This window comes from Vombatus ursinus, unplaced genomic scaffold (genome assembly GCF_900497805.2).
Source record: "Vombatus ursinus unplaced genomic scaffold, bare-nosed wombat genome assembly UNPS02014779.1, whole genome shotgun sequence".
In the NCBI taxonomy this organism is placed as follows: Eukaryota; Metazoa; Chordata; class Mammalia; order Diprotodontia; family Vombatidae; genus Vombatus; species Vombatus ursinus.
The window spans coordinates 47,383,634-47,398,644 of NW_020954557.1; the positions used below are offsets into that span (position 1 = coordinate 47,383,634).

The following is a 15,011-nucleotide window of genomic DNA, read 5'->3' on the forward strand; positions in this document are numbered from 1 at the left end:
TGAATGTCCATAATTGGAAAATGATGGAATAAACTGGCATGTGAATGTAGTGAAATATTATCCTACAGGATGTCAAAGATGAGAAATTAATAGAAACATGTGATTTGTATGAACTAATGCTGAGGGAAGCAGAACCAAAGGTACAACATATATGATAACTACAATAATGTAAATGAAAATTAAAAAGCTGAACTGGAAGCAATTGAAAAACCAGTAATGGTCTAGAACAATGAAACATACTTCCTTCCCTCAGCAGAAGCAAGAAGTAGAGCAAAATGTAGGCGCTACCAGATGCAGTCATGTTAGCAGGTGGTTTTGCTTACCTGTTCTTCTTTGCCACAAGGAAGGGTTCAATTCTGAGGGGTAAGTACAGAGGCTATTTCCAGAAATCACTGTTATAATGGTAAAAAGGCACCAATAACCACCCCTCCCCCAATTCTATAACAAAGTATTCTCTCCATCAATGACAGTGCAGCCATCACATTTGGATTCAGCCATCAAAAGCCTTCGTGAGATGCATGAAGAAGTGGAGACAGTTCTAAAGACAGAAGAACAGCTGAACTAGACAAAGTGTACCAAGATGGAATTTACACTGGAGAGAATACAATTTTGAAGAAGTTGAGGGAATGATTCTCATTATATCTGAAGATGTTAAACACCCAGAAACATGCTACATTAAGATACTATATAACTGTTGACCCATATGACTACTTCCTCATCTCTACAAAGTCTTTTTGGGCAAATATGTGACAGTTAAGTGGGCTTGGATAATTTACTACAACAGACTGCATCTTTTTAGTCACATAACTGATCCAAAAATTCAAGGAGTATTTTCTATTGACACCAAAAGGATTTGATTTAGTAGGGCAAAATGCTGCTCTCTACGAGGTATCTCTATGCACATGTCAAAATCATACAAGAGTTCTTTGATAAATGCAACAAAGAAACTATTAGATGACCTTCCAATGATCAACATCAAGCAAATAACAAAAGAAGGAGTGGTACATTTGCCAAAGATGTCTGCCATGATCCTCGAAACTGTTCAGAACAATCACAAGGAAGAATTCTCTATTGATGGCAACGGTGCCCAGATGCTTCCGTTTGCACATGATAATTGTGCTAATTGTGTTAAGCTCAGGATATTGGAGATTCTCCTAAACACGATCCATAATAATTCTAGAGTTCAGGTTAACTAACTGAATCAGGAAAATGAAATGGATGAAAAATGTCTGCCATCCAGATGACAGTATACAATTGGGTAGATAGCTCAGGTCTATTATTCTTTTTAGAGTATATGGAAAATGGTCACAAAAGATAAAGTTTGGATCAGATATCAACGAGATCTTAGATCTACTACACTTAAATATTGAAACAGTACTACTAAAAGGATGGCTTATTAGCACTTAAAAAGGAAGATGATCACTAAGAATCCACAGGAGTTACCAAGTACAAATCATGCCAGATCAACCAAATTTCTTTTTTTGTTAGGTTTACTAGACTGGTAAACAGAACTCAACAGACCTGAATCTAGCCAAGTATTTTGCAATCTCTCTCATAATCTCTTTATGGAGGATAGTATAGTTTAGGTTGACTTGGAATTGGTTGAATGCCTAAACCCAAAAAATTGCAACCAAGAGACTTGGAGGGAGGTCTCTAGAAGGACGACGGGATTTTGGTTTAGAGGTAAAAGGGACGTTCGGATTCATCTAGTCTTACTTCTCATTTTACACATGAGGAACTGAGGCCTAGAGAGGATAAATTTGTCTCAGGTCACACAAAGATCAAGTGTCAAGAGTACAGTGTTCTTTCCATGGCATGTGGCTGCCTCTGGGTAATGCTGCCTCTTGCTTGAGTCTAATGGACACTGTCAACGTGGTCAACAAGACCAGACTCTTACCTTGCACCTGATACCTAATAGTTGTGACCCTGGGCAAGGCACTTAACCCTTTCTGAATTTCAAGTTTCTCTTTTTGTATAATGCGGAGAATATCTTTAGTAGGTTTGTCACAAGGCTCAAATGAGGTAATGTATATCATTTATTGTATGTCAGCTATAATTTTTGGATCATAAAATAAAATGGGGAAAAACAGAAGTTTCTTGTTTGGGCTCAAATCACTCACATAAGTACAGAGTGGACAACTGATAGATAAAAAAACAACAAAACAGGGTTATGCAGGTAAAGTTTAACCACCATCCCACTGGGGAAAAAAAAAGTATGGCTGACTTTAAGTTTAACCTGCATTATCAACATTTTCCCCATCACTTTCTTATACCCAGATAATCCAGAAGACAATGAATTCAGCTTTGATTTGTAGCATTTGCTTATTTCCAAGGTGTAAAAGCTCATGCTGTAAACTGAACAATCAGTTACAGCAGTCTTCAACCAGAAAGCAGTTTGAAAGTCCTGGGCATTTTAATGGGCTACGAGCTCAACATAAACTGACTATGTGATAGCTGTCAAAAAAGCCAATGAGGTATTATGCTAGATTGACAGAAGCCATGTTTAGAAAGAAAGTGCTTTAATTTACCATACTCTTTATCTTTGTCAGGTTGCAGCTAGAGTACTGTGCTTATAGATTTACAACCTAAGACATTATCCTTTTCTGTATTTTTCATGTCTGGGGAAGTTGGCTTGTCTAAAGCCACAATGGTAATAAATGTGCATGTTAGTTTAAGATGGACGTAAGTAAGCTAGAACATGTATACATTCAAGCAATTGGAAGAGGGTTAAAAAAACAAAACAAAACCAAACCCAAACTTTCCTCACACGAAGGTCAGTTGTTAAGGATTTTTAGCTCTAGCTAAAGAGCCCAAGGCCCAGGGAGACGAAGGCCAATCTTCAAAAATTTAAAGGACTGTTGTGTAAAAGGGATTAATTTTCCTTGCCCCCAGATACTATAAGAGCAGTGGGTAGACACTGCAGAAGCAAATTTTTGTTGGATACAGAGAAGAACTTGCCAACAATTAGAACTTTCCCGAAGTGGAATGGCCACCCTCCTAGAGAGGGAGTGTGTCAGCAATGTTGGTCTTCAAGTGAAGGTTGTATGACTAAGATGTTGCAGAGGATCCCCGTCCAGGTACAGGTAAGACAGCATAATCTGAGGTCTCTTAAAGCAGAACCTCAGTTGCAAGATTAAATTTTTATTTATTTTTTTCTAAGTCAGTAGTGATTCATAAAACACATCACTGCTGGAAAGCTTGGTGTTAAGTTCAAACCTCTGATTGTACCAATGAGTAAGAAGTGACTTGAAGGTCATATGATTAATTATCATGTGGGGTAGTCTTTTTGAGATTCTTTTCTAGGCCACTATCATCCATATAATAAATTGCCTTTTCCAGTTTATTTACTCTGGAGTTAGTGATAAGCAATTTATTCCCTTCTCAACAGAAGAAAAAAAAATGCAACAAAACCTGTCTTTAATTACTAAACAGAACAGCACAAAGATTTCAAAAAAATTTTTTTTACGACTTAATTACACCAGTTTCCATTTTAAAGAAACAAGACTAGGAAGTCAGACAAGGGACTAAAGTCTAAGGTTAAGGTCTTAACATAGTGATTTAACCTTATGCCTAATTTGAGCAGAGAAAGAGGTATGGGACCATAGATATTTTCAGCCTCCTGCCCCTATTTGCTCTAAATCCTCAACAGCCAGATTATGTATCAATACCATTTCCTTTTCAGTTTCTAGGGCTTGGCTTCTGATATTTTGACAGTTCGGGAATGCCCATTTGTTGTTGCTATTGTTTTTCTAGAAGTCTGTACTAGTACCACCATTTTCATGACATTAGTCACTTTTTTTTCAACAGAAGAGAACCATCTTCTAAAGCTCCTTGGTTCATGCAATTACTATGAAATTTCACCTCTTACCAGAGCACAAGAATTCTCACTAAAGAACTTTACTTGATGCAGTGAAGTTTTAAGGCTAGCTACCTTGTTGTGCAGGGGCATGTATGCATATTGATAGTTTGCAGGAAGGATACAGATTTTAAGACTCAAACTTTACTTATGTAAAAAAAATGATGAGAGCTAATTTTAACAGACATGAACTTAATAAGAAATAACAGCTGTTCTGGTCCAGAGTGTCAAAATATTCTCTAGGAAGATACATATTTACTTTTTAAAAAAAAGACACTTGAAGAGGAAATATCTTCATTTAACTTCATTTTAAAATATCATTTGGCTGTTTTTTATAAGCTCAAACCACGTGACACTGAAAAACACTCATATCACATTATATCAAGATCATACCCTAGTAAATGAATAGGAAATAACTTTTAAAGTGCATTCAATTCTTCAAGCACAAACCATCAGAGTTCTGGTAGAATTTCATCACAAATGAGTGGGTGAGAAACTACTAGATCTTTTAAAAATCCAAGTTTCTTTGTCTCTATTCATTGCAAAGAACTGACCTAGAAGTACAGAAATAGTTATACTAAGGAGCAATCCTACACTGTGCATGGTCAGTTTTTACCAAAATCCAAAAGCAATAATTATCAAAAGCATGTATATCCATATATAACAAATAATCAATTTTAAAAGTTAAACTATTATCTAAAAGGGCATATTTTGGTGTTTTTAGCTGTTATAACCCACTGACAATTGACATCTCTTGATCAGGGTAGATGAGTTCAGTAGGATTTGATAACTAAATGGTAAGACCAAAGAATCCCATACCCTTACAGTTTAGATAGCATATTCACATTTTATCACCTTCAGAGACCAGAAAGACCTTCCCACAGCTATTAAATGCCAAAATACAGATTAAGTATCTGCTTGATGGTGAAAGCAAAAGGATGTTACACTTGGTGCAATGGGTACACTCCAGCAATAAAAATGTTATTCTTAACCTAGATTGTACAATTTAGGTGATATTCCTGTGGGAAATAGATAGAACATTCACAAGTGAAATACCTGGATACCAATTACAATGGTTAACACTGTAGTACAATGGGTATGTCAGAAACCTAGTGGGAAATGTTTCCCTCTAATTATCCCTTTGTAGCACCTGAAACACGTTTTAAATTTCGATAATCCATGTACTGGTGGACCATCTTGGACACTATGACTGCACATGATCAGAGATCCACTTCTAGCGCATGGAACTCTTGGAATATCCTCCCACTTTTTAAATAGGATCATAGACTTGGGGCTGAAGGTATCTTGTATCGTCTTGTCAACTCAGCCTTATTTTATACTTGATAAAATGGAGGCCCACAGTGATTAAATGACTTGCCCAAAGTCAAATGGGGATCTGAACCCAGATCCTTTGGATCCAGTACCCTCTTCACTTCAGTGTCATTTGCACCCAACTGCATTTTTTTGATATCTGTATTATCTGGCAACTTGCATTTACAAAGTACTTTGAAGTAAGTAATACAAGGATTATCTCAATTTCATAGAAAACTGAGGCTCTAGAGTGTTATATGTCTTGCCTTTGAACACAACATGAGGAAGAATTAAACCCAGTCCTATGCTTTTACCCATCATGCCATGCTACAAGAGAGCAAATTACTGGTTTCATTTTTTGCAAACAGCCATCATTCTAACCTTTGAGTTCTGGCCTAGAAGATGAAATGAATGATTTTTGCTTGTAAAATTACTTACACAAAATTTTGTATGTTGATTTTACTTTCAAGAAGTTGTACCTATCAATTATAAACCCATGGTTATTAGTATTAAAAACAGGGATGCAGGAGGAAACATTTCTTGACTTTTGTTAAAATAGCATTTTATCATACTAACTCTAGTTTAAAAACAAAACACAAATAAGAACAAAGAATAGTTAAAAGTGAGACTGAGCCCTTTAAAATTAAAGGCGATGAAAGTTTTTTAAAAGTGAAAATGTATTGAGAAATATATCCCCTCTACTGTAGTTGGGAAAACTCCAATGTAACTTCCTAAAGGCTAGCATTAAAGGGTTAATGTGCATCACCATCTTAAAGATGAAATCCTGAAGTAATGAAGAGTAATTGTTTTCTGGTCTAACAAGTGAATGTGGTAATTACTTGAATTATTCTTAATAAGGATTATCATACTTAATTTTCCTTTGAACAGTTTACTACACAGTTCTTTTTTTGTCTTGTGCACATTATATAGGAAAACATGACAAACTTGTTTTATGGCTAAATTATAAATGTATTTAACTTTGTTTTAAAATAGCTGTTGTTAGTGAAAGTGTATGACTACAGGCAGGTAGGTGGCGTGGAGGATAGACCACTGGCCCTTGAGTCAGGAGAACCTGGGTTCAAATCTGGCCTCAGACACTTGACACTTACTATTTGTATGACCCTGTCCAAGTCACTTAACCCTAATTGCCTTGCCTCCCCCTTAACGTGTATGATTAACTTTTAGATATTTCATTTAACTGGTACATTTTGGTTTAAATTTCATTAGAGATGGTTAATTAGAAATAAAAATAACTCTTACGCATTTTAAAGGTTACAAAACATTTTATATATACACCATCTTGTTTTCATAAGAATCCCGTAAGTTTTGAAGTTATTATTATCTATAAAGTTTAGAATGGTTGTTAAGCTAGGTTCTGGGGTTATATCTCATCTCCAACTCCAGTTTCCTTTAGATGTGCACTTAAGTACTTATTAATTTAAGAAGCCTACCTGATGACCACATGTAAAAGTTGGAACCACAATGTTACACTAATTTTCTGAGTACATAAACCGTTAGTTTAAAAAAAAAAAGTTGTGGGGAATATTATTAAAGTTTTGTACAATTGTAAAAGTAGGTAAGGGGAAAGCTTTGGGCAAGAAGAGGTAGAAGATGAGCACCTTTTAAACTGACCACTAAAGAGTCAGGAAACAAAAGTGGGGAACAAATCCAGAAGTCAGTGAAAATATGAAAAGCAATAAATATTTCTGAAAATATTTTAATACACAGGTTACACAGTCCATGTTAAGTGCTCACATTTTACATTTTCTTCTGGTTTATGATAGCCATATTTTAAAAAAATCCCAAAGTTTTAGGATTAATAAAATTGACCAGTTAATGCATTCCATGTTACATATACAAATCCACTTAATGATCAGAACATTTTTCTCTTGGTTTCCATAGCTGTCACAAATTATTTTCAGTGACTAGCTAACTCCCAAATCATTTATATTAAAATACATATTCTTCTCAAGTAAATTGGAGCTTTACTATAAATGGCTACCAGTAGATGTTACATACAAATCAGCAACATTTATATAGATTTACAAAGGTAAGAATAAAGTTATCAAGCATGGATGCAAGATTTGCTGCAGACACATTCTGCATGTTGCAAAATCTGAACTGGTTAAAAAAAAAAGTCAACCTTCCAACATACAATGATGCAAATCAGCTAGCCCACTCTATGTTCCATAGTTTGGTCAGAGGCTGATACATATATCGTAATATAAAGCAGTGTAATTAGACTTTTACACTAGATTCTAAAATGTCTCCAAAACAAGTGTCCACAAATTCTAAAACTGGCCTCTGTATCATTCCCTGGTCTTAATGATTTCAGGCAAAAAAAAAAATTTACAAATTACTACTTTATTATATTATTGAATACAATGTTTAAACTATAAAAGTTAATACACTGAGTTTTTGAAGTTTAAATTTTGCAAAATGCAGTTTCCAGAAAACAATTTAACAGTTGTTAGAATGAAGCAGTGCTTTTGAACTGACTTTACATCTGAGTTTTGTTTCTAGTTTAAAAAAATATATATCACAGTGACTTCTGAGTTGAGTAAAATGAAGTGCACTAACTTCATTTATGCTTTTCCTTCAACAAGCAGAGCGGCCGCATAAAGTGATAACACCCCCCCCAAACTATATAGCCAAATACTTAATTTCCCTTTCATTTGCCCAAAAAGCTATATACACAAAAAGGAGGAGGCAGTGCTTGGAAACAGCATTTGCTCAAAAAACCCAGTAACTTCTCTGACTCTTAACCTTAATGAAAAAGATTTTTCTTCTTAAAAAACAAAAGAAACAAACAATAAAAAACCCAAAAAAACCCCCACAATTATTTGTAAGAAAAATATACTTCACAACAAATAGACTGCAAAACCCTTGCAGAATTTAACTATATAATAGTTTTACCACCCAACTAAACTATAATGGTTAAGCCAAGTGAAGAAGGGACATAACAAGGAAAACATATTATTTGTGTTTATTTGTAGCAATTAGTTGAACAAATAGAACATTTTAAAAAAACTAATAGTAAAAAGATGACTGTTAGTGAAAGCAACCACAACAATATCCTTTAAGGAGGGGGCTTAAAAAAAAACTATTACTGTCTGGAACGAATAGGAACGAATTGATTAATAATCAATGTAATTTTTAAAGCATTAAGATGTTCTATAACATTCTTTCCCATCTTCTCACATATACTTATATGAACATATATACACATGTATGTATATATATTCACAATGTCAGTTAATGACCACCTGAGCTATTCCAGATTAAATTAACTGCTATCAAACAATACAAAGGAAAACCTTATGGCCAAAAATCCTGCTTATTCCTAGAGAAATGGATAATTCTGCAGAGTCAATATGTGCAAATTCAGATTTATCACATCCATTTAGTAAAATTACCTTAAGCACTTCAATTAGGTGCTTATAGACAACTATACTAATGTGAATATTTACTGAAAATTCAGTGAATAAACTTTTCAAAAACAGTTTCTCCCTACGGAACTGATACTACGTCATAAGTTAACTACTCACTACCACCAATTTCTGCGGCTAGTAATTCCAGTTTGTAGGCCTCACAGAAAACCAATTTATTAGAAATAATAACATTACATCTATGTATCATAAAACTTCCAAAATTATGTGTATAAAGGGATCACTCTAATAAAGCAACCAAAGAGAACAAAAGTAATCCAACTAGAAAAAAAAACATTACTTTTCTAAGGACATCAAATCAAATATACTTCCAAGAGAACTTTAATTTTCGACAGCAAATACTGTGAAGTGAATTTAACAGCCAAGACTGTGATAGCTTTTCTTACAGCAATCCATAACTGAATATATGTTCAATGTTATAACTAATAGATATAAAAAAATACACATTACAACATATAACATTCAAAACACAAGGGAAAAAATTCAGGACTTCAATGATTTTAATAACAGAAAATATTAGTCCTCTCATGACTCAAAAATACATACAGGGCATGTAGAATTCATAGTTTTTCATCTGATTGTGGCCATTAAAATTCTGAAAGCAAAATTCAACTGATTGTCTTTTCTCCCTTATTCCTTCACTGCCGAAGGAATAATACACCTTAATTATACTACTATAGCAGTCAAAAAGGGCTCCTTCAGTTTCCCTCACCAGTTATTTTTTTGTTCTTATAAAATAGCTAACACAACAATACAAGAACATCCAGCAGCCTGTTAGCTTAAAAAATACTTTTTGAAATCCTATGAAGGACAAAACCAAAACTTTCACCAAAAATATGTATTTTTTAATGTTGCAGTGAAATGCATTTAAAAACACTAAATGATAGATGGAGACTATTTGCTATAATCCTTACAAGGAAAGCCCAATTTTGAGCAATTCAAAAGTCTGTTTTTTAAAATTTAGAATTGGCTATCTTTTGATCATACTAATATAACATTAGGTCACTCTTTAACACCTTTCACCTAGCGATCTTGAAGTAAGCAGTTTACAAGAAACATTATTTAAATGTAGTTCTTTAAATTTATGTCAAATAATACTTAAAGCTTTCACTGATATGAGATTAGGTCCAAAGTTCCTTCAGAATGAACCACCCTAGTAAAATCCACTTTGGATCTTCTTTCCAAGGGACAGCAAGGATATGGCGTCCCCTGATTCTACATTATTAAATGACTACACAATGCAAAATGCATTATTCCTTTTTTAAAGCAATAACATTAAGTGTTGTATATTAAACATTGTTTTACTAAGCATAAAAAGCATTATTTGATAGTTATTTGACTTACTAAGAAGCTGCATTATGAACATAACTGACACTATTTTCATCACAAAAGTCTCCAGTTGCTCTTAAGAACTGAGATCCTAGATGGTCTTGCCCCCCTACTCCCACAATGAAATCACTTTTTGTTTGTCTGGTTATCCCATTTTGTTTTTCAAAGAACAGGGGAAAAGCCACATACCGTAAGAGAAAGCATTTTTTTTTTTAAATGCCACTTCAAAACTGAATTTTGGTCATATCTGAAAGCTATCCAATTGTGTGATTTTCTTAACTTTGTGACATTCTGCAAATGCAAAGCTAAAGTTATAATCAAGATGAACAGTTTAAAGTCATTTAAAAAATTTTAGTGTTGGTAAAATATGATATGGTGTTGCTGTAAGAAAAATATTCAGAACAAATTCCTACCATTTGATACTTAAATCTCCAAGAAGATTTTAGATAAAGAATTACGCCATTTTAAAGCATGCAGAATAACAACTTTGATCTATGTATAGTGCCAATTAGAACAAATTTCAAAAGTTAATATAACAATGCTAATTATTTTTAGGTTCAGACTATTGTAGAAGGGCTTGTGTATGTAAACGTATGCTCATAAGAATATTTTCTTGGAAAATAACTGAATGGAAAACCAATATCACTAGTGCAGATTCTGATTTACTCCTGAATAAAAAAGGGACAATCTATCAAAAAAACCTAAATTCTGTTTCCTAAGTATTGATTTTGTCTGATGCTGTGCAACAAGCCAAGAATATCTCTACTTTTGTCAAATGATCAGATAAACATGACCTTCTTAAAGAATAAAACTGAATTCAACTTGGCATTTCTACAGGACAAGTGAAAAAAAGTACAGAAAACATTTGCAAGGAGTGAACTACACACACAGAACTTGAAATACAAAGAAACAGGTGAAAAATAAAACACAATAGAAAAATGGATATTTTTCTATGTATTTAAAGCACAACTTACAACAGCAAAATTTAAAAATAATTATTCAGGAAATCATAGGATAAGCATTTTTTCTTGGAATAAAAAACCCTCTTGTAAGCTTCTACAATGAACATCAATAATGTTCTCCCTAAAATGTAATCAGAAATATCAGTATGACTTCCTTTCAATTTAATGGCTTTTAAAAATATCTAAAACATGAGAAGTGCAAACTTTTATAAAAAATACTATTGCAATTAACAATTCTATTTGTTTCTAACAGGTTGATCCAACAGATCAAGATATATATTAGACATGGTAGCTGCTGGCTGACAGCTACAACAGAGAGAAACGGAAGAGTTAAACAGCACAATATTACACAATAGTGTTTTTTTCATTTCAAGTTTATTAAAACTTTAGCAGTACAAATTATTCAGGTTGTAGAATATCAAAAGATCAAACTTAACGAAGTCCGCATTAAAAAAAAAAAAAAAACCAACCCCAAAAACAAAAAGGAAGAGGAAAACAACAACAACAACAACAACAACAACAAAAGAATGTTTTTCAGCAAGTCTCTAAAACCTAAGGAGAAAAATGGAAACACAAAGTTCAAGGCCCTCACTCATCCACTTTTGTCTTCATCAGTTCCAGGGCTGGACTCATGATCAGATTTTTTATCTTTACCACGTGTATGGTCTCTTTCTTGACTCTTTGATTTTTGGTTGATTTCTTTTTCTAATGAGCATCTGGTCTTCTCCTCTTCCTTATTTTTGTATGTAGAAGACTTTAATTCTCTGTCTTTACTATTTTGTTTTCTCCTGTTTGGACTTTGATCTCTGCCCACTTTTTTCTCCTTACTGCTGTCTCGGCTGCTGTTATCGTGATTTCTTGAGTGCCTTTTTTCACTCTCAGAGTTCTCTTTTTTGTGTGAACTCTTTGTTTCTTGGTTTTTACTTTTTTCTTTATTTCTGCTTTGACTTTCCTCTCTCCCTGAACTCCTTGACTCTCTCCTCCTCCTCCTATCTTTACTTCTAGATTTTTCTGGTGTTCCTTTCCTTTCTTTGCTCCTTGATCTTACTCTTCTCCGGGATTCCCTCTCTCTGTTTCTATAGTACTCTTTGCTCCTACTACGGTCTCGGTCTTTGCTCCTAGATCTGGCTCTTCGTCCTTTGTCCCTGCTTCTGCTTCGTTCCCTTGTCCGGCCATTGGAGCTGTGCTTTCCTTTGGTCGCCTCCCGTTCTCTACTCTTTGACTTGGCCCTTTTATCCTTGTCTTTACTTCTGCTATGGTTGTGTTCATTATTTTTCGACCCTGCTCGTTTAGACCTCTCTTTACTCCTGCTCTTTTCTCGTTCTTTGCCTCGAGAATCAGAATGTTTCTCTTTCTCTTTTACTTTGTCATGATCTCTTTCTTTGCTTCTTGATTTCATTCTCTTTTCTTCGTGCCTGTTATGCTTTGAATCTCTTTCTTTACTTTTTGACTTCTCTTTGCTTTTACTCCTACTTTTAGATTTGGCCCTTTTCTTTGCTTTGCTTTTATTATATTTATCATCTTTCTCTGAATTTCTCCTTGTGTCCCTGTCTTTACTGTTGGATTTACGGTCTTTTGTTTTCTTTTCCTTTTCACCTTTTCTATTTGGACTTTCTGACGCATGTCTGTGTTCAGATATTTTTCTTTCTTTTCCTCTTGCTGGACTTTTTTGATTTTCTTTTTTATTTTCATTTAATTCACTCCTACAAAAGAAAAAAAATTAAGGGCTTTAGGAAATGCTCTATTAGGAAGAATACTTTCAATGTGAGCTAATAAGATCAAACAAGTGTGGCAAGTCCCAATTTCATTATTTTAAGGTATAAAAAACTGCAGGCATAATTAACATTAATATTTACAAATGAATATTTTTTCATAATACGGTATAAATGAAATTATTCTATCAGAAGTACTACAGTTATAAGATGAAATTTTATATCTTACTTATCCCCTTTGATCCACCTTTCACCACTTGACACCCTCATTCTTTGAGCTCTCTGCATTTCTTGTCTCCAATGTGGAGGAGTCTCACTACGCCTGAAACGATCCCGTGATCTGGATCTGGAGGGTGTTCGATAGCGCTTGAGAAAAAAAAGTAAAAAATTTTCAAATACAAATGGCAGTCAAAAGGGTTCTCATGTTCAAGTTAATACTTCTTTCATATACCATTACCCTCAAAAGAATGTCAGAATGTCTTCCGCAAAATAAAGCTGACAAAAAAAGTCCAAAAAAACCCCCATGCTTTGAGTGTGTTTGAAACAAGATATGTTCTTTATACCTAAGCTAAACTAAACTAAAAAGATTCTAGAGTTCTAGGTACATAGTAGAGCTCTTGGGGTAACTTTAGACTAAAATATAGCGTATATGACTTTGTGATATTAGAACCTGAAGTGTGGGATATGTGTGTGTGTGTGTGTGTGTGTGTGTGTGTGTGTGTGTGTGTGTATGTTTAGTATTACATAGTTAAGGGCCTCTTAGGATAGCTACAACCTCCATAAAACGTAGGTAAGAACTGGTGTCAAATTTTAAGTTACTAAGCAACTAAAAATGTAATGTGCATGAATATGTTTCACCAGTTTTCATCTTTGTTCTATGACACAAATAACACAATCTACCAAAAAATGTTATTTTAAGAAAGATATAATTCCCACTCAGCAAGTCACACAAGTATGTCTATTAACACAAATTTCATATACTATATAAAGAATATCTTACTATATAATTAAAAATTAAGGAAGGAATAAAATGCCAAGAAGATTCTTTTGAAAAGAAACACTTACCCTTGGTCCTCTTCCTTTAATTTTCCTTCCAGACCTGGTGACTAGAAGTCTCCTTTGATATGAAGAGGACTGGGAGTTAGATGGATTACTGGAAGTAAAAAGAAAGTTGAAAACCACTATTTAAAAAAAAAAAAATTCAACTTAACCTATAACAATATAGTTTATTTCACTCCCATAAACCTTCAACACTTAAAATAACCATTTTGTAACAACTTCATTTTTATTAACTATTGAGGGAATAAGAACTATTAGTTTAAAGAAAAATACTAACAGTGTAATCTTGTTCAGCAGATACAGTTTTAAAAAAAATAATCTATCTTGACTCTATCTTATATTCCTGACCAACCAAAGATGGCAAGTCATAGAATTCTAAACCTCCAGGATTGAAAGAGACTTTGGAGGTCATCCAAACCAAACTATTAAATGATGCATGAATCCCTTCCAAAACATCTCTGACAAATGGCCAATTTGGCCACTCCCTGTAAAAGGAAGCAGTTTGGTACAGAGGAAAGAAAGCTAGATGATGGAGTCAGATAACCCGAATTTAAATACATGCTCTATTATTTAACACCTCGGTGACCTTAAGCAAATCATGTAACCTCTTAGAATTTGTTTCAGTAAAACGAAGAGCTCAGATCATGTGATTACTGAGGTCCTTTGCAGCTCAAAATTTAATATTCTATAAAAATAAGTTTTTAAAACCAACCAGCCAAATGAACAAAAAAAACCAATTCAATGTTACTGTATTAAAATGCACTAACATGCTAAGTTAACAACAGTGTACTGATTTTCCACTGTCTCTTTTCTGTCTCACAAGCTCCTCTTCCTCAAAGTCCACATAAATAGGGATTCTCCTAAAGGATCTGTTCTGAGCCTTCTTTTCTTTCTATACTTCCTTAGAGAACTCATCTATTCCTTTGGTTTCAATTCTCATCTCGATGCATACACCTGAAAAATCTCTATCTCTAGTTCTGGTCCCCAGGTCCCATTTCTCTATCTTCTCTTTGATGTCCTGCCAACATCTCAAATCCAACATATCCAAAACAGAACTCTTCCCCTCCACTAACTCCCCCATTTTTATTTACCAGTTAAAACTGGTTTCAAGCTGATCAAAACATTTTTTGAAGTTTCTTTTTCTCAAATTCAAATCAGTTGCATCAAGTCATACAATTTTATAATTTTAGGGCTGGAAGGAACTTCAGAGTTCATGATGTCCAAATCTTTTTCCATAGATAAGGAAAAAAAGAGTAAGTAACAATAGTTTATTGTAGTAGTACTTCTATCACCATAATTTAGATTCTCATTATTTCTCAGGTTCCTAACTGGT

At 33.9% G+C, this 15,011-nt stretch overlaps 1 protein-coding gene across 2 annotated transcripts in view; it reads right to left on the reverse strand.

The window, feature by feature from the left end:
- Positions 1-11,356: 11,356 nt before the first annotated feature.
- PPIG (peptidylprolyl isomerase G) overlaps positions 11,357-15,011 on the reverse strand; it is a 72,107-nt gene continuing 68,452 nt past the window's right edge. For both annotated transcript variants that reach the window (XM_027865855.1, XM_027865856.1), the window contains exons 12-14: positions 13,685-13,772; positions 12,849-12,985; positions 11,357-12,610 (exon numbers count right to left, since the gene is read on the reverse strand). In XM_027865855.1, coding sequence (XP_027721656.1) covers positions 11,500-12,610; positions 12,849-12,985; positions 13,685-13,772 — 1,336 coding nt within the window. In that variant the 3' untranslated portion in view covers positions 11,357-11,499. The remainder of the gene's footprint in view (positions 12,611-12,848; positions 12,986-13,684; positions 13,773-15,011) is intronic.